This window comes from Saccostrea echinata, unplaced genomic scaffold (genome assembly GCF_033153115.1).
Source record: "Saccostrea echinata isolate AGI-Se365-2 ecotype Australia unplaced genomic scaffold, CSIRO_AGI_Sech_v1 ptg000001l, whole genome shotgun sequence".
NCBI lineage: Eukaryota > Metazoa > Mollusca > Bivalvia > Ostreida > Ostreidae > Saccostrea > Saccostrea echinata.
Window position 1 is genome coordinate 3,522,462 of NW_026889750.1, and position 25,425 is coordinate 3,547,886.

The following is a 25,425-nucleotide window of genomic DNA, read 5'->3' on the forward strand; positions in this document are numbered from 1 at the left end:
TGTCTATAGCCCATATTTTTGTAGGTCTTCCGTAGGTCTTCAATATTACCTGTAGGTCTTCAATTAGGTATTCCAGATACCATGGATACCAAGCGCCTATGGTTAGTGGCAGATCTCTTTTGGATGGAATCATAGTCGTAGGCACTCCCCAGTGACGAATGATAAGTCTTATTTTAATCAGATTGGTCTACCCCTCTATACTAAAAAATTATATAGTTATATATCTAGGCCAATATTAGATTTCGCATGAAATAAGAGTTATCCCGCTTTGTTTTGTAGCCAATAGTATCCGGATTTTGGTACGCACCTCTGTTGACATTTTGATTTAAACCAATCGTATTAGGGTTTAGTCAACACACCTCCGAATGTTGTTGACATTGGAGTCGTACGTATTATAATACAGAAAGTGAGTGTGGGAATTATCAGGTACATTCATTCATACATATCAGCGTTTGGTGATTTCAGCGTCGTGAAGACTGAAAATCGATTTCTTTTTTTGTATCAATCGGGAATTCTTTAATTGTGTTTTCACAGCCGTTTTGTTTGTCTTATAGCCTAATGTATAAATTCTTTCGTCATTTAAAAAGATTTAACAGAGGATTAACTTTAACGGGGACTAAAGTTGATCGGTTACTCCATTCAGTTTCATCAACATGTTTGATTCGAACGTTACATGTTTGCAACCGAATTTCCTCGTGTCCCACTCCAGTGTCCAGAAAATTACACGCTCGCCTCGTCAGCAGTTTGATACACGAAGCTCTACAATTAGAATAGTAAGTACTTTTATTAAAAATCTCTCTCTCTCTCTTTCTCTCCCTCTCTCTATCTCTCAAAAGTTTTTTACTTTTTTACTTCTATGATTGACTCAAATGATTAGATCTACATCAATCAGGGACCTATATATTAGGTCAAATAAAAACATAATTATGTGTGTTTCTGATAACATGCCCAAAGAATTAGGGTAGGTAGATTGGTGATAACTTTTTTTAACGTAACTTTTTATTTTGAAAGCATCAGTTAATTATTCAATAAGCTGCTTTTTGTCATATATGGCACGCCAAATTTACAAAAATGAGTAAAACCTAGTTTCACAATTGATAAACTAGGTTTATCGACTGTAAACTATAGTTTACAAATCGTAAACTATAGTTAACGATTCGTTAAGTATAGTTTTCATCTGTAAAACTATATTTAACGGTTGTTAACTATAGTTTACGAATGCTAATCTAAGTTTATCTGTCTGTAATAAGCGTTAACAATAGATTTTGTTGATAAACATAGATTCACGTTTGTAAACTATAGTTTACAATCGTAAACTATAGTTTACAATCGTAAACTATAGTTAACGGTTGTTAATCATAGTTTCACAAATCGTGAAACTATATTTATCAGATCGTTAACTATAGTTAACGGTTTGTAAACTATAGTTTACAAATCGTGAAACTGTATTTATCAGAAAATCTATGTTTTGCAATCGCAAATGATTGTTTTCTGTGTTAAGTATAGTTTACGGTTGTGAAACATAGATTATCGCGTTAACTATGGTTTACAGATGTGAAATATAGATTAACGTTGTTAATTATAGTTTACAATTCGTAAACTATAGTTTACAACCGATAAACCTAGTTTATCGATTGTGAAACTATGATTATCTCATTTTTGTGAATTTGGCGTGCCATACATATGTACATGTATACCATACACATATTATGAATAAACATACACAACAAAATAAGTGTACTCTTTAAAACACTTGGATAGACACATTTTTACAGTATCTGAGACATGCTTTGAAACTTTTATTTTCACTAAAGCCCCCACATGGGATACATTTTATAGACGCATTTCACATTTATGAAAGTTATTTCCCTTTGCGGGGTCAATCTGGGGTTAACCGGCGTAAGGCACTGTTTACCAACTTTTTGGGGCAACATCTCGCAAATTAAGTCCCTTTGAATATGTTCATTATGTTTTATATGTTGCCTCATAGTAAGGCAATTTAGGAACGGGTCAAAATTGTCCGATTCCGTTTGAAGGTTGAAAATATTTACAGGTAAGTTACAAAGGAAATAGTGACGCCAACAACGAGAGATAACTCTTAAGAATGTGAAATTCATCTATTGACGGCACTATGAGAAATCTGTACTAGTGAACAAAAGTACAGTTCTAAATCCAGATTTGGAATAAAGTAGGGTCAGTGGGTAAAAATTAGGGTCGGTCGGGTTATCCGAAACACACATTTTTTTGTAGCCTTACATGTTTGAAATAATAGATGAATCCACACTTTTCAAAAGTTATGTCCCTTAATTGGCTGCCATTCCTGGGGAAAACCCCATATTATCCTCTCAGTAGCTTTTGTAGTTTCCTTGTTTGTAACTGATCTGTCATTTGACTGCAAAAAAATCTGTGCATCGATTGCTCCAGGATGAGAATAAACCCATACATGAAAGAAAAAAAATCAAGCACAGTGGATTTCGCAGAACCTGTCCAAATGTTTGGTAGTGTAAAGAGGAGAAATGTCTTTTCTTTCCTTTTCGACCTTTTGGTGACCCTACAAAGGGACACATCTTTTGCAAAGTGTGGATTGTACTATCAGAGAGGCACCAATGTGTGTGTACCTGGTATACCTAATCCAACCGTCAATGTGAGCTTTCTTAAACAAACTGGGCAAATTTAAAACAGGGCAAAGTTGTTTGCAAGTGCAAAAGGGCGAAAATTACACGGGGCTATAATAACCCTTTGATACAGTAAACTAAATGTTATTTTATTTGTTTTAAAAATCAACATTTTTGAAAGTAGGTGATATTTACACAATAAATGAAATCTGAAATTGACATCAACAAAACGTCCAGTTGATTTAGAGATACATGTTTGTGTGTTGAAAATTATGAATATATCTATTATCTAGTATATACACATACTGCATTTCTCTTCTAAATAATAAAAAGTTTGTTTGAGTATAATGAATTTATCAGAATGCATATATGCTGTAATATAATCCTCCCCATATGCTTTGCATATATATTGCGTAAAAACTTAGTATACAGCATGGAAAAATTGTCTAGTCTAATATTTCTGAAGTACCACTTAATATTCATGCTATTAATATCTTGTCACATCATTTAAGTTTGTGAGACCTTTCTGGTGCACCTTCTCATCAATATGAAAAGTAGTTGAAGTGTAAAATTTCTTAATTAATGTCTAATTACTATTCACATCCCTATGTGTAGAAATTTATGGCTTTTTAGCTCACCTGAGCCGAAGGCGTTGTTGTCGTTGTACACTTTTCACAATTTCATCTTCTTCTCCAAAACTACTGGGTCAATTTCAACCAAACTTGGCACAGAGTATCCATGGGTGAAGGGGAATCAAGTTTGTTCTTTCAAGGGGAGATAATAAAGAATTCGTGAAAAATTAATAGCATCTTTTAAAAATCTTCTTCTCAAGAACCACAGGGCCAGGAAAGATGAAGCTCATGTGGAAGCATTCTCAGGTAGTGTAGATTCAAGTTTGTTCAAATCATGACCCCCGGGGGTAGGGCGGGTCCACAATGGAGGATCAAAGTTTTACATAGAAATATATAGGAAAAATCTTTTCAAGAACAGCAAAACCATGATGAGTCATATTTATATGGAAGCATCCTCAGGTAGTGTAAATTCAAGTTTGTTCAAATCATGACCCCCGGGGGTAGGGCGGGGCCACAATGGAGGATCAAAGTTTTACATAGAAATATATAGGGAAAACCTTTAAAAATCTTCTTCTCAGAAACAGCAAAGCCCTGATTGGTCATATTAATATGGAAGCATCCTCAGGTAGTGTAGATTCAAATTTATTCAAATCATGACCCCCGGGGGTAGGGTGGGGCCACAATGGAGGATCAAAGTTTTACATAGAAATATATAGGAAAAAACCTTTAAAAATATTCTTCTCAGGAACAGCAAAGCCATGATGAATCATATTTATATGGAAGCATCCGCATGTTGGGTAGATTCTGTTTTGTTCAAATCATGACCCCCGGGGGTAGGGTGGAGCCACAAATGAGGATTAAATAGAAATATATAGGAAAATGTCTCCTTCTGAAGAACTGCAAAGCCATGATTAGTCATTTTGATATGGAAGCATTCTCAGGTAGTGTAGATTGAAGTTTGTTAAAATAATGACCTCTGGGGATAGGGTCGGGCCTCAATGCGGGGTAAAAATTTTTACATAAGAACATATAGGAAAAATATTTCTTCTCAAGAACAGAAAAGCTATGTTAAGTCATATTGATATGGAAGCATCCTCAGGTAGTGTAGATTCAAGTTTGTTCAAATGATGACCCCTGGGATAGGGAGGAGCCACAATGGGGGATCAAATTTTTACAAAGGAATATATGGGAATTTTTTTTTTAAATCTCAAGTACAACAAAGCCATTTGTTATATTGACATGGAAGCATCATCCGGTAGTTTAAAATTCAAGCCCCCCCCCAATCTTTTCAACATGTTCAATACTGAACTGATTTGTGCTTTTGCCAAGCCAATGTGCTCAGGTGAGCGATGTGGCCCATGGGCCTCTTGTTTAAATTTAAAATCAGTATGAAAAACCAATTATTATTGGTTCAAAATTGATTTAATTTTCAATCTTAGATGGTCAGTATTTTAGAAACACCCGTATTTATAAATGATCAGTTGATTTCTCTTTTTTTTTTTTTGATCATAGGAAAGTCATGCAGTGCCCATTCCAATTTAATACTTCTCATAACTTATGCTTTCCTGTTTGTGAACTGTTCATATTCATGACTTATTTAGAGACAATTAGGATCTCCAATGGTTTGTGGTTGGTTATGATTTTTTATCCAGTGTGTTGTTGTGTTTTTATCCCTGAGTCTTGGTGAGGGGATAAAAACACTCAATGAGTTGAATAAAAAATCGTATCCAACCACAAACCATGGAAGATTCTTTTTATCACATGTTTTACACAGTCATTTTTATGTTTTACACCGCTGTATACTTGTAAATCCACAATATTTGACTATAATTGATCAAATTCATGCAAAAATCATTGTGACATCACAACTGTGGATATGAAAACAATATCCTGTGAGCTATATCCACTGTATAAAGGAGTAACAATGTGATGATATTTAATATTATACAAGCATTAAAAAAAACTATAAATCAAAGAAATCATTTTTCAAAACTGCATCTTATGGAGAAATTTATTTTCCGCAAGTTGGGGGAAGGGGGATATAAGGGAACCTCCTCTTGAAATTTTTAAAAAGACAGTTACCAAATCCTGTAATATAAAGATACAGTTGAACTTTGGTATCTCGAACACTAATATCTCGAATACCATGGATAGGTCGAAGTGATTTGGAAGTCTCAAACACTAATTCTTTAAGTATTTTACCCCTGATATATCGAACCCTAGGATATCTCAAAGATTTTTCTTTGTCCCATCGAGTTCGAGATAACAAGGTTTGACTGTGTTTAAGTGGGAAATATTCTTTATCAAAGTTTAAAAAAAAGAAGTTATTTTAGATATTTGGAGGTTCCATGTTAATATGTGGGCATCGTAAAGGTATTTATCAATATAGATGTACATGTAGCAATTACCGGTACTGATCCAGCCCAATGGATTCTCCACTGCAAAAGAACTATTTTGTCTGAACTACCCCTCAGCTATGATTAGATCCCATGTGTTATTACATAATAAATATGGAGTACAGTATGTTAAGCGATTCTTGTAGGAGACTAAGTCTTCGCAGAATGTAAGTCAAAGAAATTCCTATAGAGTTAAAAAGCATGTTACTGCAAGTTATTCAAGTCAAGATATTTTCTTGGAAGACTAGAATAATTCAAAATGTTTTTACCAATTGCAAAGAGAGAAAAACAAAAGATTAGAATAATCATGATAATTCAAAATTTTTTTTTCCAAAGAGAGAAAAACAAAAGATAAAAACAGTAGTCAAAAAAATATTAATATATTTTAAATGTAAATTAGAGCTTAAACATCTTAAAATAGGATCATATAGGACATTCCTGCTAATTTTTACCTTGGCACTTATGGTAATGAGATGCAGTATGATGTAATAAACTTCACTGTAATCACTTTTGTCATTGTATACAATCATGTAACTGAAACTAATACTGCAAAGTAAAAACCTTTAAATAAGCTATCGCAAAGACAGAGAGTGAGATAAAGAAATTAATTAATTTTGATCGTGGTATAATTACTTTTCGAGTTTTAGCTCACATGAGTCAAAGGCTGCACTTGCCAGATGTCCTTTTGAGCTGAATAAACAATCTCCTATGCAGAGTTGTCGTTCGTTCCTCTCTCAGACACCTCTGCAATGGGCTCGCGTCAAGATTTTTGACATAATGTAAAAAACATAACATTTCAAGGATTATTTTTAAATTAAACCAATAGTTTTAGATCTATTTAGTAAATATCTATCTTTAAGGACTATCATTACCCCAGACATTTAATTATAATGAATTAAAAGAAACGCACTATTTCTTGTGCTTATCACTGTGATATACGTGAGCCAATGACAGAGGTGAATGTATGAGCCGATGGTAGAGAGTGCTGAATAAAATGTGCATGCAATTATGAAAATTCATGGCCTTTAAATTAGTTTTGGGCCAGAAGAATGGGTCTCTTAGACACATACTTTACTTCATTTCAGTACATATTTTAATTGATCAATAACCTCATAATTAACTTAAAGCAAACCCGGCAAATATTTGTCCAGACAAAGGTCTGAATTTGCAGTTTACCACTGGCAATTGGTGGCCTCTTAAGTGAAAAATTCACTATGGGACCTTAAGCAAATCAAAGTTGTTTAGACCTAATCAGAGTAATGAGCATACTGACCTGAGCTGAGCTGAACACTCAAGTGGGCTTTCCTGATCATATTTTCTCTGGCATCTGTCCATACGTCTGTAAACTTATAACATTTTCAACTTCTTCTCAAAAACCACTCCTGGACTAGACCAAATTCAACATATTGGCCACAAAATATCTTTGGGTGAAGGGATTTAAGTTTGTTCAAGTATAAAGATCTTATCACACTCTTTTTTTTCAAAAGGAAAAATTCTTTTAAAATTTGATGAAAAACAGCCTGGCCAAGGTGACTCAGGTGAGCATTTTGGTCCATGAACCTCTTGTTATTTACATGTACACTTTAAGATTAATAAACAGGAACTCAGCACCCACAGGCAATAAACCAAACACCTGTATAAATTTTAAATTAAGAATTACAGTAGTGGAATTTATGAATTTAGAAATTATTTTGAAATCTAAGCATAGAATAGTATTCTCTTCATGGACTCAATTTTTAAACTTCAGAGGTAAGCTAAGATTTTACAATTTAGAATTGATTGATACTGAGTATTTTTTTTCAATAATCTATTTGCATTAAACAGATAATACAGTTAACTTTGGTATCAAACACTGATATCTGGAATACTTGGATATGTCGAAGTGACTTTGAAGTCCCAAGCGCTTATTTCTTAAATATTTTACCCTGGATATCTTGAATCCTCAGATATCTGGAAGTATTTTCTCAGTCCAATCAAGTTTGAAATAACAAGGTTTGACTGTATGTACAACCTTTAAAAGGTCGAACTTCAATCCCTAAGGGAAGACTGTAAAACTTTCTTGAATTGGAATGTGATATGAGATGTTGTTCTCTCTCTCTCTCTCTCTCTCTCTCTCTCTCTCTCTCTCTCTCATTTGTAAAACCACTTGGTAAATATTAAAAATTATGCATACACCACACATTCCTCTATGCCTTTATGTAAATGAAGATGTAAGAGCCTGACATATAGTTGTGCAGGTATGTATGTTAATTGTTAAAGTTTATTACATCAAGAAAATGTACAGAATGGACTTTTTTGTTGAATGAAGTTACAAAATAATAAATCTTGAATGTATTGCTAAGATTGTGAATACATTTTAAAAAGTAAAATAAAGTGTACATGGTGTAAGAAAGACATACCATTTAATATTATACACACGACATCTTATTGACATCATATAAAACAATATATGTCCATAACCAAGGGAAATCAGAATTTTTTAACTTCCGTAAAAATATTTATGTACCATTTTATGTACTTTAAATATATTAGTTTATATATTACCAAATGACATGTATTCATGTACATGTATATCCTGTTCAGCTATCACACATTCATTTTTCTAAGTTAATAATCGAGAACACGATTTTATCCATTAAAGTACAAATATAAAGAGTATTGAAATGTCATCATGTTGAAATCGTTTGACACCCACTGTTATCCTCAGAGCGTCGACCATGCAGCAGTGGGTATCCCATAAAGTTATAGTTCATAAATTCCTGTGTGAAGTTGAAATGTTTGATGATTTTTTTACTTTCCTTTTTCTTACAGTTCTGATGCTGAGTGGAATACAGACCAATTTGAAGAGAGACTTTTTGAAATTCTTGCAGATTCAAATGGAAGAGTTTCAGTTGCCAAGTTTAAATCTGTGAGTTTACATATAAGATACATTAGCTAGATGAATTTGAGTTGATTGAGCTTTTTAATAATTCTGTAATACATGCACTAAATATTTTTGTAATATATTGAGCTATATACATCTAGAGCTTGGAATTGCAATTGGACTATAATTTCTAAGTTCTAATCATCAAATGACAGTTACTTTTATCATTTTCTATCTAATTCTATCTTAATCTTTTTCAATGGGCATCACTGAAAGCTTCTTTACTTACTTACTTTACTTATATCACATGTATTAAATAATATATTTATGGTCTTTCTGTCGATGTATTTAACATGCAGAGGATTTATTTTTGGGACAGGTGCTTGCCTTCTCAGGGCTGAAAGACACAGACCCCAGGCTGAAGGAATGCATGAACAATTTTGAAAATGTCCTTTCTCGTTACGACCATGAGAACAAAAGTACGGATCAGTACGGAGGATTTACTCTGGATAAAAAGGCATTCAAAGAGTAAATAAATGCTTATATACAGCTTATATTTCCTGCAGTTTAATGTTCACATAATGACACCATAAAGTTAACACTTTTTGAGATTAATTTAAATAATGAATTAATTGGAATTCTATGGTTATGTTTATAACTGCATGTTACAACCTATAAAACAATGTTTTAACCTTTTGCAAAGATTATCATTGACCATTTGCTAACTTCCAATTGATAGATTGAACATGATAACAGGGTACTGGTAATTATGTATTTCGATCTCCTTATCACTTCAATATATATTACTGTTTAAACCTTACTAAATTTTCTGTGTGGACCATATGTCATGACCACACATACACATAACTTAGAATTATAATGTAATTGTATAGAGTATTTTTCAAGCATCTTTACTTGAGCTATTAAACAAGAAATAACATGATCTGCACATGTACTAATGAAAAAAAAATTATGATAAATAAAAGGTACTCTGAGACTCATCTCAATGGAAGAGTGGCCTGCGTGACACAGTGATCAGAGCGCTTGCTCTAGAGTCGCGAAGTTAGGAGTTGATCCTTACGTCGTGAGTTAGAGTCCCACTGTGGGATGTGGAGACCGATCCTTCAGATGTTACCGTATAAACCGAGGTTCCGTGTCGCAGTAGGTGCTGGCATGAAAAAGATTCCTCACTGCTCAATGGCCCTGAGTGCCGAGTATAGGTCAAAATTTGCAGCTCTCCACCGGCAAGTGGTGGCGTCTCTATATGAGTGAAAAATTCTTGAGAGGGATGTTAAACAACAAACAAACTCAATGGAAGACTTTAGAGATTAATTTTGAGATTGATTACTGTTGTTATCTTCACATTTTTCATTATAATTATACAGTACGTAGGAAAGTTAGGAATATATTTGTTATTACCTATTTAATGTATATTGTATTTTAAACAAAGAGTCTGATTTTGCTTTACTTTGGATCCATGATAATCAAATATTCATAATATATGATCTCAACAGATCTCATGTCCATGGAATTTTCTTGGTCTAATATTCATGTTTATTTCCAAAAATCTTCCTTTTCTATATAAGGTTATGGTCTTGCTCTAATTGTGATATCTTATTCCTCCCACATTAATGCTGATGGGCCAACACTGCACACTTGTGGGATATATTCATTACATCAATTGAAACATACAAATATTTTTTTTTAAATTTCTTGATAGCACAGAAACACTACTGGGTGCAGAAGAATAATTATTTTAATTCAGGGCTCTCACACCACTTTTTTGGACTGTGGCCAGGGTCATTCAAATTGGGAAAATTACCATCATTTTGGGGAAAGTTGGGAAATACCAACATTCGTAAAAAAAAAATTTTAAAAAAAACTCAAACTTTGCTTTTCTAGCATTTTATCATCCATTTAATTCTGTATTTGAATAAACAGAACAAATGGTGCAAATAGTGTTCATCAGTGAAACACAAGCAGTTTTGAGGATATCAACCTATTGTAGCTTAAATTTCTATTTTCAAAGGAGAAATGTTGGTTCTTCCAAGTCTTCTGCAGAAGCCCTCTGTCTGCAATAAAAAAAATAATAATAATAAAACTAATGATAATAAAATAAAATTTGCCTAATGATAATCAAACATGTAAAATTAAAGTTTAATTATGCAATATCAGTATCACGCTAATATGTATTTAGTTTTTATAAAATTAGTAATTATACAGTTTTGCCCTGATAAGCTGACCAAGATAACATTTTTTTTTTCAAAATTGATGCAAAATGTCAGTTGTGGTGTTTAAAGACCATATTAATCAAAAGAACTGCAAGCTTTAAAGAAAACATGTGTCAGTTGTGATTTTGTTATCTAAATATTTGTCTCCTGTCAAAAATAACTGAATAGGCTAATTACTTCTGCCATAATAATTTTTCATTTATTAAACCACTATGTTATTTTGCCAAAATTGTGTCAAGAGGTAATAGCAGTTTTAAAAATGTAGATTAACTTGGTATAAAAATATGACCTCTATGGTTAACTGGTTATTCAGTCAGTGTTAAGAATTAAATTTAAAAATTATCAAATTGGCACCATAAAATATAAAGTGTACAGTCTCACCAAAGAAAACTAAAGATAAACATTTTCATTTCTTGTTATAATGTACATGTATTTGTATTTTATATACATGTATCATTAAATAATTCATTCTTTTTTATATTTTACTTCCCATACATATAAATGACAATTAAATTGCTTTTTTATTTTTTAAGGGGGAAAAATGAAAAATCTTAGCAGCACTTGTCCATTTTAAAATCAACACTTGTCAGTTAAATTGTTCAAATATTAAGCACAAAAACATGGATGAAAATTGCAGTTATGCACTTATATGATTAATTTAAATTCAAGTGATTGTAATTGTTTAAAATCTTTGCTGTATTGCCATTTATTGGAAAATAATTACACTACCATATGATTTTTGTAGATGCATCCAGGATAATATTATTCTGATCAGTAAGGCCATGAAAAATGACTTCATCATTCCTGAATGGCAGGGCTTCAAACAGGAGATTGACAAGATATATAGAAACTGTCGAAACAACACAAATGGAACGGTACAGTACATACTGTAAATGTATTATATGTACGATATTTGGTGGAAATTGATTTTTGAACACATTAGCTTAGAATAGCGCATTTCTTAATGTTCTTATACAATGTATATGTGTGTATTTGTGCAAGACATTTAGCATTGTACTTGATTTAGTGGAAGTTTTCCTCCAAAGTGCTAAAAAGAATACAAAGCCAAATGTAATATGATTACAGTACTTTGTCTGTCTGTCTACCTGGCTGTTAGTACTGTAGATTCATTATATCACAATATGACTGACAGATGTCAAATTGGAAGAACATGCATGAATTCACAAGTGGAAAGATGGTTGATCAAAATTTTTTTACATGTATATGTATTTTGTCAATACATGTACAAAAAGAAAAGTGAGAAATTTCATATGACATATACATGTACTGTGGAATCATTTTAATTCGTGGGGGTCATTGTTCATGGGCAAGCAAAATTTTACTTGTTCGTGGGGACGTAAATCGTGGGTTCCTCGCTTATACACTAGATTCAATGAATCAATATGTTTACAAAATAATTGTTCGTGGGGATGTAGATTTGTGGATAAGGATGACTCACAAAATCCATGAACATTGGTCCATCAGTGATGATTCCACAGTGTTGACATGATAATAAATTCTTTGATATACTGTATACAGGGTTATTTTTGCCCTATGTTATTTTCGCCCTTTCACACTTGCAAACAATTTCACTCCGTCTTAAATTCACCCAGTTGTGTCTAGAGAGAAAGGGGTGAAAATAAAAGGGGGGCAAAAACTTCCCTGTATACAGTATTTAGGAATCCTCAGTATGTCTGTAAAAATTGGACTGTTTGATATAGGTTGTAATGTGCAGTGTGCTCTTATTTAATAGTTGTAGATATTAAAACATATTATTTCTTGCAAGTCACGAAGAAAGACTTTTAGGAATCACCAGATATCCCCAGATTTTTTTTTTTTATTTCACAGGTAGCTTCTTATATTCCACAACTAGCAAGATACAGTCCAGATTTCTGGGGAGTGTCAATTTGTACTGTTGATGGCCAAAGGTAAAAAATGATGAGTTCAAAAACCTCCTAAAAAGTTTAATGTTGAATGTAAGGTTTAATAATTGCAGTCTTGGCCCTATAGTTTTGTTGAGACATTAATCCCTCTTTTTGACCACTGTAAAGGTGGCTTACATGATCTTTTCACATTTTCAGCAAAATTTTATTCAAGAAAATTTACACTCAACACCTGGGAATATGAGTCTACAAGTGTTTTAATCGTTAATTTTGTTATTAAACACATGTATGAAATGTTACATTTCACCAGAACTAATAAATGTATAAAATATACTCGACAATATATTCATTGGCATTGACCATCTCTCATGTAAAATAATATTTGGGGTTATCGATCAATGCAAATTAATATTTGTTTCAATCCAGCGAAATAGAAATAGAATGCATTTATAAGCTTTACACAACTAAGTATTTAATCGCGTGGAACATATTTTTCTGCAAGCTGTTACATATGGTTTTAATTATTTTCAGTGTTGCAAAGATAATACATGTACATGTATAGATTTGATTGATTCTCCATTACAATTTATGATAAAAATGATTACAGTATTTTATTGTGTCTTTTTTTAAATTTTAGGTATTCCAATGGAGACACAAGTATTCCCTTTTCTATCCAGTCCTGCAGCAAGCCATTAACATACTGTATGGTACAAAGTACTGGTTCTGATGAGAACATTGAACGGATTCACAAATACGTGGGTCACGAACCCAGTGGGAGGAGCTTCAACGAAATCTCACTTGATTATCAAAGTATGGAAATCTAGAAATAAGTACATACATGTAATTATACCAGTATTCAAGAAACAGTGGCATCCTCTTTTATCTGAATGCCTTCATCCTTTTGGGATGTGTATTGAACAAAAAATTGGCAATGCTATGTGATACTGTTTTGTGAAGTTTTGAATCCATTCTATCCTGGCTTGGAGGAATGCTAAATGTAATGGTAATGCATTGCAATGGATTTTTTTTAAGTAATGTCTAATGCCAAAACGTAATGGTAATGTAATGCATTACTTTCTGAAATCTAGTGTAAATCTGGAATTGCACAGCATAACAATGCAATCTTTTGTGTATAATCATTTTCTTAAATAAAAAAAATAATAAAGAATTTAAATGGATATGGTAATCTTTAAGATTAAATGATTTATATTATTAAATCAATAAAAATAAACAATTTAACTTATTGAAATAAACTTAGTTTTTGTATTTTTAAAAGAAACTTTCACTTTTATAATATTATTTAAATTACAAGTACTTCACATTTGAATTTTCATACTCATTAAAGTTATTTTTGATAAGCCTTGTCTTTAAAAAGAATACTCAAGAGAGTTTAAAAATTCCTTTTAAAATTAATTCCAGTGAGGGGTTACACGTATTAATGGTACTCTGTGACAACACCACACACAATGCCTCTAGTATTGTGTAACAGTCCAAACAATGTACTGTTTTGAGAAGTGCCTAACATATTAATCCCTATTTCCTAGCCGTGTTTAAGAACCAGTCTAGCTGGAGCTGATATGACAAATCCCTTGAACCAAAAGGAATAGAAGTCAGAGATGCTACTTTTAAAGTAAAGTGTAGATCCTTCTATCCCCTTGTACTTGCCAGTGTGTTGAATTTTGTCTCAAAATGGACAAGATCAAAAGATCAATGTCTGATTTAAAAAAAAATCTAACTTGGTAGGGGTAGGGAGGTAAAGAGCCTCAAAAGTTTTTGTTGTCCGACATTGATAATTGCACAAAAAGTGCATATTGTACGTGAGATTTTATGTTCTTGGTACTAAGATTCCTAAATATATGCAAGGAATTATTATCAAGCAGTTTTGCAAGAAGCATCACTCGCAAAATATAATCAACCGCCTATTCTTATAGTTTAAATGCTTGTAAATTCTCTTGACCCTTGTGAATTCATGTTCTCGCCATGATTCTACAAGACATTTAAGAAATGAACTTAATTTTTGAAGATTCATGAGGACATGAACTACGACGCTTCGCGCCGGCATATTTCATGAAGCGTGTTAGCACTTCATGAGAATTATGCCGGCGTGAAGCATTGTAGTTCATGTATGTACCTCATGAATTTTCAAAAATTAAATTCATTACTTATATTTACATCATTTTTCTGATTACTTGCCACAAATTACACCATTCAACTGTCATTTTTAAAGCAAAAAACAGTTTACAATACAGTTTTGACGTCAAGTATGGTATTATGAGGTAACAATGGAGATATTCATGCTCATCCATATTAGTTCATGAGAAAATGAACAGTCTTCTATTTTGTAAAGAATCATAGGGGAAATTTATTGGAAATGTATATATTTTGGGATATCTCACATAGAATAAGGAATATACAGTAATTGTATGGGTAAGAATTAGAGAAGTATGAGTTATTAACAGTGTAAAATACTAGTACTTGATAATCAAATTAAAATCAATCGTTCATCACATTTAGTTTTGATGAAAAATGTGAATTGAGCTTTTTGTAAGATGCTGAAATTTTTATCTCACCTCTGAATAAAATATATGTAGTTGCATACATTTTGCATATCAAACCAAAAAGTAATGGTTACATGCATTACTTAACAAATGTAATGGTAATGTAATGCATTACTTTAAAGCCCCTGTCACACAAGGCTATATATGTTCACAAAGAGTTGGCATGGAGTTGTTAAATTTCTTGGATCATCATGGAATATCAGGAAAATTCAATGAAATTTTCAAAAAATAAAGATGTCACAGCATCTTGATGGTGTCCAAGGCATTTCTACGGATCTCATGCAATGTGGTACTATGTTCCTGGTGAGTTCTAACTGACTAGCTGCACTCCCACTGAGTGCTCATGACATGCTAGGAGTTGTCACTTCTCCTTCACTGTGTTCACAATGCACTGACTGTTGGAGATATTACTGTGCTGTTACAGTGACCCTATAGCATTCCTGCTGCATTTATATCAGAATGCAGAGACACCTGCAGTGGAACGCAGAGACACCTGCAGTCATGCATGCTCAAAGTGTGCACTGTAGCATGAAATTCTACCAGTAGGTGACCCAACCACATCACTTGGAGATCCCACCGAGTTCTATCAGTTCTTGCAATGCTGTAGGAGACTTGATCTGAGGACGCAGCCCTGGTGTGACAGGGGTTTAAGAAAATAAATTGCTGGTAATGGCAATTTAATGCCCAAATTCTAGAAGAAATGGTAATGTAATGCATTACCATGTAATTTGCCCAAAGCCTGATTCTATTGTTATGAGTCTTTACGCATGAATTTTATTATGAAAATTGAGTTAATATCCATTTTGTAGTTATTGTCTTATTACAAAGTAGACTTCAAATTCAAACTTTAAATTTAATTAATAAGTTTATTGTGTGAGCTTGTTACATTTCAAAATGCTCATCATATTGCTTTAAATGTTTCAGATAAACCACACAATCCCATGATTAACTCTGGAGCCATCATTGTCAGTTCTCTTTTGAAGCCAGAGTTGTCTCTCCCTGATAGATTTGATTGGGTAATGTATTTGTAGGGTATACATGTTTTCACAGGTTGAACCACATGAATCCCTTCTTTTTAGATTCTCCAAAACAATAGAATTTGTTTTGATGACATTCACTTGAAAAACTGCCTTCCGCATGCTAAAAAATTACTTTTGTAGAAGATGTACTTGAATGATGTGTAAAGCTGGGCAATATTAGGAGACATAAGAATTTGGTGTCACAATTTCTTTGCAGTCGATTCTTGTGGTCTTGAAGTGCAAATAACCTTCAACACCTCTAAAATTGTGAATGTAAAATTGCGAAAAAAAAAAAAAAAAAGTTGCAATACTTAACTTTTTGAACTGTAAAGAACTTTTTAATGTAATGTACTTTATTTTAATTTTCTTTAAATTTTTAATTCATGGTCGATCAAATTAGTTGTTTTGAAAGAGAGAAAACCTTTTTAATGCTGATCTTTTCCTTATAGATATCAAAGATGATGTCCAAAATGACAGGGGGAGAATATCTATCCTTCAACAATGCAGTGTAAGTTAATTTAGCTGTATACATATACATAAACAAAGTACTTACATAGATACAAAATTACTTTCATGTCCATGTACCTTTTAATTACAAGGGTAAAAGCCTGGGAAATGTCCAATTTGCTAGTATATTACATTTTTTCACATGCAGGAAACTGATTTTAAGGATTTTCCCCAAGTAATGCAAAATGATTTTGTTCAAGTCATGACCAGGGCCTACAATAATGTAATTATGGAATTACTGTCTAATTTTTTGAATTATGATGTGATCAATCGAGTGGCTTGCGTGATAATTTGCATAAACACCAAAGGCGTTTATGCATAAAATTATCACGCAAGCCAATCGATTGATCATCGTCATGAATCCAAAAAATCTGACAGATATTCCTTATATTTACATGCTCCTGATTCTGCAAATTCCCGTGCTAATAGCCCCGCTTCTGTCTCTATTTGTCCCGCCCCGCACATGATTTTTTTTAACTGCGCCTATCAATGAACCAGTAGATTTATGTAGAAATAAAGTATTTTTAGAATTTGTAATTTTATCTCGGACAAAGACATTGGAAATGTAAATATTTAGGCTTAAATGAGGGTTCAAGTTTTACACACTAGGAATATTTCAGAAAAATTTTAAAAAGCTTACTTGTCTAGAAAAGCAGGATTTTGATTAGTCAAAATAATATGCAAACGTCCTTGTGTAGTGCAGATTCAAACTTGTTCAAGTCTTTACACAAGAGGGAGGATGGGGCCACAAAAGGGGTTCAAATTACTGGTATGCATTGGAATATGAGGAAAAAATTCTTGAAAACTTTCTTTAATCTGAGAGCAGTGTGATCATTCAAGTTGATAACAAGCATTCAGATGTAGTGCAGAATAATTTTGTATGTAGGAAATACAGGAGATGTTATTTTAAAAAATCTCCCTGAAACAATAGTACCAAAATTACCATCTTTATATCAAATATCTTTATCAAGTGTAATGTTAGAGTGTTGCCTAGTAGGTCAAGGGAAAAAGGGATAGCAGGATTCAGGGTTTTGAATAAGAATACATTTGTATGTACTTCTTGAGGAAAACAACAGGACCACAAATGTTGTTTTGCATTAATGATTGACACTGATGATTGCACCTATGCAAGCATCAATAAATATGTATAATAGTAATTTTTCAGGATATGACTGATAAATGAACAAAATTTCTCACTGCTGGCTCTTTATAAGATTTCAAATATATATATTTCCATTTCTATTTGTTTTCTCTGTAATAACTCTTTGAAAAGTAGGAGAGTTGATTTCTTGATCATTCTAACGGAATGCAAATTTTGCTAAGCGAAAGTTCAGTAGCTAAGAAGGCATAATATGCATGTAATTCTCGTGCGGCTGTCTTTGTGTCTAACTCTAAGGAGGCCTAATATGCATGTAATTCTCATGCGGCTGTCTTTGTGTTTGACGTCAGTGGGCGGGGACTATTGAAATTGACATGTGAGGACTTGTGTAATTTAAATCTATTAGTCTACATTTTTAAAGTCTAATTTTACAATTTTATTTCACAATGAAATGGAAATATAAGGAATCACTGTCTAGTTAGTAGAGTATGCCAGGGACATCAACGATAGTTGGAAACGTGGGATAATTTATGCATAATGGGCTTTGCCCGTTATGCAAATTATCCCATGTTTCCAACTATCTTTGATGCCCTGGCATACTCTACTAACTAGACAGTGATTCCTTAAGTCTATTGGTTAAGAAGAGAAAGTGTTTTTTATTGATTGGAAGTTCTCAATGGAATAATATCACATGTACATGATATTTTGTGTTTTATATCTTTCTTCACTTTTATTTTTTTTACAGATTTTTATCAGAACGAGAAACTGCTGACAGAAATTTTGCCCTTGCTTACTATATGAGAGAAAACAAGGTACTTATGGTGATGGAAAATAATATAACTATAAATCTTAAGTACAGAAGTGGTGTGAAAAGAGATCCCTTTAGAATTGACTTTGGAAGACTGGTCTTAATATCAAGGAGTAAAAAGTTTTCAGTTATTGGTTTTACTCCTTGCTCTCATTAGTATTCTGATTTAAAGAAAAAAAAACTTGTGTGTCAGTTTGTGCTTTTCTTTCACAGAGTCTCTGAATTACTTTAAAATAAGAGTATATTTTCCCTTGATGTATAAGATTTTGTTCTTTATTTTGGCAGTGCTTCCCAGAAGGGACAAAACTACATGAAGTAATGGATTTCTATTTCCAAGTAAGGATTTAAGTAGGAGAAGCAATTAATGAATGTTGTGAATTATTGTCATAACTGTCCAAAACATTTCTTATTTTACCTGCACATAATGCTTCAGTCACTTACCCAGGTAATAAGTTTTGGTTGTACTATAAATAACATTTTACTTGCATGAACTTTATTTTTGCATAATTATGCAAGACAGTCTGCTTGCAAAAATTTATACTTGCATATATTTTTATTTAGTTGTAGATTACATGGAATACAACAATATCTAGAATTAGTGAAAATATTGCCTCTGCACTTACAAATACCAAATACTTATATCAAAGAAATAATGTCACAAAAATTTGGTGAACTACAGTATTCAGAAAGATGTGTAATTAGATAAAAACAAAAAAAGTAAAACTTCTCCACTGTATTTGTGTTTTGAAGCTGTGTTCCATAGAAGTGACCTGTGAATCGGCCTCGGTCATTGCTTCCACTCTGGCCAATGGTGGCATCTGTCCGATGACGGGGGAGAGGGTCTTCAGTTCTGCTGCGGTCAGGAACACATTGTCACTCATGCACTCTTGTGGAATGTATGATTACTCTGGGGAGTTTGCCTTCAGGGTAGGTCTCGCAGCAATTCTCTGCATTTTTGCAATGATATTTAAATTAAAAAGATGATTTTTTTCTTTCCTTATGAAATAAATGGAGGAAATGTATGTCTGGAATCCCATATAAGACCCTTTTTGATGGGGACTGTTAGTACAAATGTATATAGATGTGCACTTTTTGGAGGTCCTTCTAAAGAACTCTACAACACCAATCTAGAATATATTTTTGAATGCACTTGATTTATTCTTTTACTTACCTTCTTATCATCTCCGTGGTCCGGAGGATGTATGCGGCCATATTCATTCTTTAATAAACCATTTATTTTTTCATTTGAAAATTTTCTACAGGTTGGACTTCCAGCAAAATCTGGTGTATCTGGGACAGTTCTACTTGTGGTACCAAACGTAATGGGAATCTGTTTGTGGTCACCACCTCTTGACAAGTGGGGAAATAGTTGCAGGGGCATCCAGTTCTGTCAGGTAGGGTATGGGATGTCATAGGGAGGCCTGGGGGGGGGGGGGGATTCAGTGGTATTAAACAGGGGTTAGAAGACTGGAAAAGATATTGCCTTACATTGCAGCATTTTCTTTCTGGTCACAATTTATGAAGATTGACTGAAATATCTTGTTAATTTTGTTTAAAGTTTATGTGACAGACATATTATATATTTGATAATGTAGAAGAATTAATTTATAATTAAAATTGTTTGGCCTCTCTGTATTTACAGCAACATGTATACCTAGTATTAAAATCAATGTGTGAATTATTAGAAAATATGTCAGATTTTGAATCAATGGGTGATTTTTAAGAGTTGATTACCATTTACACTTTTTTTCAGGAACTCGTAAACGTGTACAACTTTCATAACTATGACAATCTGAAGCACACAGAAAAAAAGATGGATCCAACTCGCCACAGAATGGATTCTATTTCACAGGATGTTGTAAATATATTGTTTGGGGCTTTCAATGGAGATGTATCAGCACTGAGGAGGTACAAACTGACATTTTAGCCAGGAAAGTCTTCTTAATTGCTTCAGAGCAAGCTCTGTTATTTCGTCCTTATTATAAATATTTTTTTAATTCAACATATTTTTAAAAATATCGGTAAATTACACAAATTGAAGTTTTTCAGTTTTAGTAGTTACGTATCTTGTATATAAGCTTAGTTCATCAGCACCTAGGCTTATGACTTGCTTGTTTCAAAACGATCACATTCATTTTCTGTATAATTCTCTGTAAAAGTTCTGTGTTCTAAGATAAAAAAAAAAATGAGATCTTTACAATTTTCCTCATAGATACTACTTACTGGGGTTAGACATGAATACTGCTGATTATGATGGTAGAACAGCGATACATGTAGCGGCAGCCGAGGGACAGGAAGCAGCTGTCCGCTTCCTGTTGGAGAAATGTGGTGTCATGGTTAATGTCAAAGACAGGTAACTCCCCTCCCCCTCCAAAAAAAAAATAGTGCAGCTGGTAATCTGACACATTAATATTCCTAATTATAGCTGGTAATATATGTCACATTTACATTTCTAATAGCTAGTAGTGTGTCACTAATTTTAATAAAAGATCTTGCAGTGAAATGCATAAATTCTTGAAAAATCCTTCTCTCCCCCTGTGTATTTAGCAGACAAATTAAGTGTATAGATATGATAAGCAAGAGGGAATCTTCCAAAATTGTGAAATTTGTGGCCCCTTGATCGGGGTTCAAGGTCATCCTGACAAGTTCAAGGTCACTGGCAAAAAAAGTGTAAAATTCATGTTAGATCCATAATATATTTGAAAAATGCTTGATGTCCATATTTCACTCAACCGTTACTTATGTCCAGAGCATGTCATTTTACTTAACCAAGGAAATTTTGGCAAGTTCAAGGTCACATTTAAAAAAAAATTGTGTTTGGGCATTTTTTTTTAAAATATTGATGCGGGGAGTATAACATTGTGAACCTGCTCACAGTACCTCTAGTTAATATAAAATAATGATTTTCTGTTATTAGTCATAAAAACTAAATTTTTATACGGGGAGACTTCTGCAAAAATAAGATTCTTGTATTAAAAATAAAACTTTTTTTCAATTGCACAATATGAGTTATTTCCCTTTGACAGATGGGGTTTCACACCACTGGATGAGGCCATTAGATTTGAACATCCAAACATTGCTAAGCTGCTCTCTAGCTACATGGAGAGGATTGATCATCCGGAGTCAGATTAAATTGGATCAGCTGGAATCAAATGAAAGAGATGTTTAGCATCATTACATTTGTAAAAGGAATCTAGCTGAACTACCATTGAGAAATGGAACTCCATATCATATAATGAAAATAGAACTCCAGATCATAAAATGAAACCAGGATCCAAGAACCCTTGCAGATTCAGAATTATATCAGGTCATTACTGTAGTCCACACTCTTGCCTGAGGTGTATTGCCGAGAGAGGTGTGTTTGTGATATACTGAAGCTGTAGAATACTCAACTGCAATATTGCAATACTGGTATATTTCACTTTGTAGCAGCAATATCAGTACAGTATTACAAAAAATAAACTTTCCTAATCAAACTGTATTGTTACAGTTTCTGTATGATATTCCTTGTGACAGAGGAGAAACTCATTTTATGTACATGAATAGTGTTGCATAGAAATTCCTTTCTTTTCTTTCTTTAAAAAAGTGACATAGTTTTAGATCAGTAATTGTTGCTTTCACAGATATACCTGTTTTCTCAAAGGATTTTAATTTATGTATATTCTATAGTCAAGTCTCTGATATTATAGAGGATAATTTTGTGAATTCATTTCATTCCCTTTTACTTGTTTGACTTCTGTTTGTTTTGTCTTGGTTTTTCAACAGATGTGTTTGTGAATGATTCGTTGGTAGCATTATCAAAAAAAAATTTGTTAAAACTGACCATGAATAATTATTTCACACGGAACAACATAGTGTGTGTAAATTTATCATTGTTGTGGTAATACCCACTTATTGGTTTTCTGTGAGATTTTTGTAACGGATTTCTGAAAGTATAATTACATACTACTTGTACTATACAGTGCATGTTTTTAGAAAATTCCTTCCTTGTTCATACTTGACTTTTATTACAGTAATCAGTTCTCCAAGTGTTCAATAGACATTAAATTAAAACAAACTTTTGATGTCATTTCTATTTAATTTCTAAAATTTTGATTTGTGATTGAGTAGAGAAAAGTGTTTACTTAATGTCATCCTGCATGTTGTAAAGTAATTGAGTATTAAGAAAAAGTACCAAATCCCCCCCCCCCCTTTTTTTTTTTTTGAAGAAGAATTAGTACAATGTTGTTTATTTATAATTACAGTGTTGCTCACTATAAAAAATGTGGAAGTTGTTATTGAACAGAGCTTTACACTTTTACTGTAGAATTACAAATTATAGATATTTTGAGATTTTTTTCTTACACTTTTTTTCATTGTACACATTTTTTTTTTTTTTTAATTGTGCTTTTGTTCATGCACTTCAGTTATTTACTTAATATTGTATTACATTAGCATTTTGAATTTTTAATAAAAAAAAGTAAACCTTTTAAAATGACACTTACTTGATGCATGGTTTTAATCTTCTGAATTGAAATATAATTTCCAGGAAAAGAAAAGATAATGGTTATAAATAGAAACAGATTTTTATAAGGAATCTTTGAGTAACTGTTCCTTGATTCAGTCTAGGTCTTGCAACGAGTTGTCTCTCCTGGTATCTATCTCAAAGCGATTGACAATCTGTCTACGAGTGTAAATGTTTTCTTTCTATATTCAGTGGGTGCTCCAGCTGTTTGTTTTTTTTTTTTATCCTCATTGCATTAAGCTATGTTGGCACAATACATGTACAAAAACTTTTACATAGCGACATAAAGGTTTTTGTTTGTTTGTTTGTTTGTTTGTTTTTAAATCATTTCAAAAACTAGAACGACCGGTAGATTGTCCAGTTTTAATAAAGCAAACTTTTTTCATGCTATATAGATTCATGCTTATTCAATATTCATATCCTGGGCAGGAATGAGATCGTAAAAACCTCAATATCGAATATTTTTTTTTAATCGCGGAAAAAGTACAACCCTACAAATTATCAAATTTGATTTAGTCATGTTAGTGGTTGTAAGAAAGTTCTTTCATTTGTTCATTGATTATAATACCCAATACTGTACTATCACTGCTACTTTAAAGAAATGCTTGTGTGTACATGTAAGATATCTTATATTTTAATGATAGTTTATAAGTTTAATGTCAAAACCACCTGGCCATATTTTTAAACGTTATTCGTTTGCAGAAGAAGATGGGTGAACATGCCGAGCGAAAAGCCTATAGTATGACAAACATGAAGGTGAAAAATTCTCAATTATATCAAAATTTTCCTTGATATTTCATCTAACATTAAAATATACTTTATGTAAAATCTGTACAATTTGCAAAAATCCGACAAAGATTAAAATTATTTGCTTATGAAATATCATACACACACTAAAGAGGGCAAAAAGAGTCATTTTCTCATACAATAACACTATCTTTCGATATGAGTGGGTCTTCGCTCCTTTTTTTTTGAAAGTTAATCCTCGAAGATTGCATAAAAATATACATTTTTAGCTCACCTCGACGAAGTCGAGATGAGCTTATGCTATACCCCCGGCGTCGGCGTCGGCGTCGGTGTCGGCGTCGGCGTTAGCGTCGGCGTCCCAGGTTAAAGTTTTAGGAGCAAGTCCCATTCCCAAGTAACTATAAGCCCTACCTTGACCAAACTTGCATGGATGATGCATCTAGGGATGGACACTACCACACTTGCTTCGGATGCTGGATCTGACCTAGATTTTCCGGATGAGTGACCAGGTTAAAGTTTTAGGAGCAGGTCCATTCCCAAGTAACTATAAGCCCTACCTTGACCAAACTTGCATGGATGATGCATCTAGGGATGGACACTACCACACTTGCTTCAGATGCTGGATCTGACCTAGATTTTCCAGATGAGTGACCAGGGTAAAGTTTTAGGAGCAGGTCCATTCCCAAGTAACTATAAGCCCTACCTTGACCAAACTTGCATGGATGATGCATCTAGGGATGGACACTACCACACTTGCTTCGGATGCTGGATCTGACCTAGATTTTCCGGATGAGTGACCAGGTTAAAGTTTTAGGAGCAGGTCCATTCCCAAGTAACTATAAGCCCTACCTGGACCAAACTTGCATGGATGATGCATCTAGGGATGGACACTACCACACTTGCTTCGGATGCTGGATCTGACCTAGATTTTCCGGATGAGTGACCAGGTTAAAGTTTAAGGAGCAGGTCCATTCCCAAGTAACTATAAGCCCTACCTGGACCAAACTTGCATGAATGATGCATCTAGGGATGGACACTACCACACTTGCTTCGGATGCTGGATCTGACCTAGATTTTCCGGATGAGTGACCAGGTTAAAGTTTTAGGAGCAGGTCCATTCCCAAGTAACTATAAGCCCTACCTGGACTAAACTTGCATGGATGATGCATCTAGGGATGGACATGGCCACACTAACTTCGGATGCTGGATCTGAACTAGATTTTCCGGATGAGTGACCAGGTTAAAGTTTAAGGAGCAGGTCCATTCCCAAGTAACTATAAGCCCTACCTTGACCAAACTTGCATGGATGATGCATCTAGGGATGGACACTACCACACTTGCTTCGGATGCTGGATCTGACCTAGATTTTCCAGATGAGTGACCAGGTTAAAGTTTTAGGAGCAGGTCCATTCCCAAGTAACTATAAGCCCTACCCGGACCAAACTTGCATGGATGATGCATCCAGGGACGGACACTACCACACTTGCTTCGGATGCTGGATCTGACCTAGATTTTCCACATGAGTGAAGTTTAGCCATATTTTAACCAAATTAGCATGGATGATGTATCTAGGGATGGACACTTCCAGACTTGCCTTGGATTCTGAATCTGATGTACAATTTT

At 33.4% G+C, this 25,425-nt stretch overlaps 1 protein-coding gene across 2 annotated transcripts; it reads left to right on the forward strand.

The window, feature by feature from the left end:
• The first annotated feature begins 321 nt into the window (after positions 1–321).
• LOC133183270 (glutaminase kidney isoform, mitochondrial-like) lies at positions 322–22,042 on the forward strand. 2 transcript variants are annotated; one of them, XM_061318233.1, is made up of 15 exons: positions 322–773; positions 8,395–8,491; positions 8,826–8,974; positions 11,423–11,552; positions 12,526–12,605; positions 13,198–13,370; positions 16,043–16,134; positions 16,587–16,645; positions 18,489–18,555; positions 18,837–18,887; positions 19,302–19,478; positions 19,814–19,945; positions 20,305–20,459; positions 20,764–20,904; positions 21,578–22,042. In XM_061318233.1, the coding sequence occupies exons 1-15, from the start codon at positions 559–561 to the stop codon at positions 21,681–21,683; spliced, it is 1,824 nt and encodes a 607-aa protein (XP_061174217.1). In that variant the 5' UTR covers positions 322–558; the 3' UTR covers positions 21,684–22,042. The 2 variants fall into 2 exon arrangements, with proteins under 2 accessions (XP_061174217.1, XP_061174223.1); XM_061318239.1 differs by lacking the exon at positions 322–773 and adding an exon at positions 5,678–5,750.
• The last annotated feature ends 3,383 nt before the right edge of the window (positions 22,043–25,425 follow it).

Coding starts and splice junctions, on each gene's coding strand:
- LOC133183270 (XM_061318233.1), top strand. CDS start 559: ATGTATAAATTCTTTCGTCATTTAAAAAGATTTAACAGAGGATTAACT. Junction 8,975..11,422: donor GATAAAAAGGCATTCAAAGA/GTAAATAAATGC, acceptor TGATTTTTGTAG/ATGCATCCAGGATAATATTA. Junction 11,553..12,525: donor GAAACAACACAAATGGAACG/GTACAGTACATA, acceptor TTTATTTCACAG/GTAGCTTCTTATATTCCACA.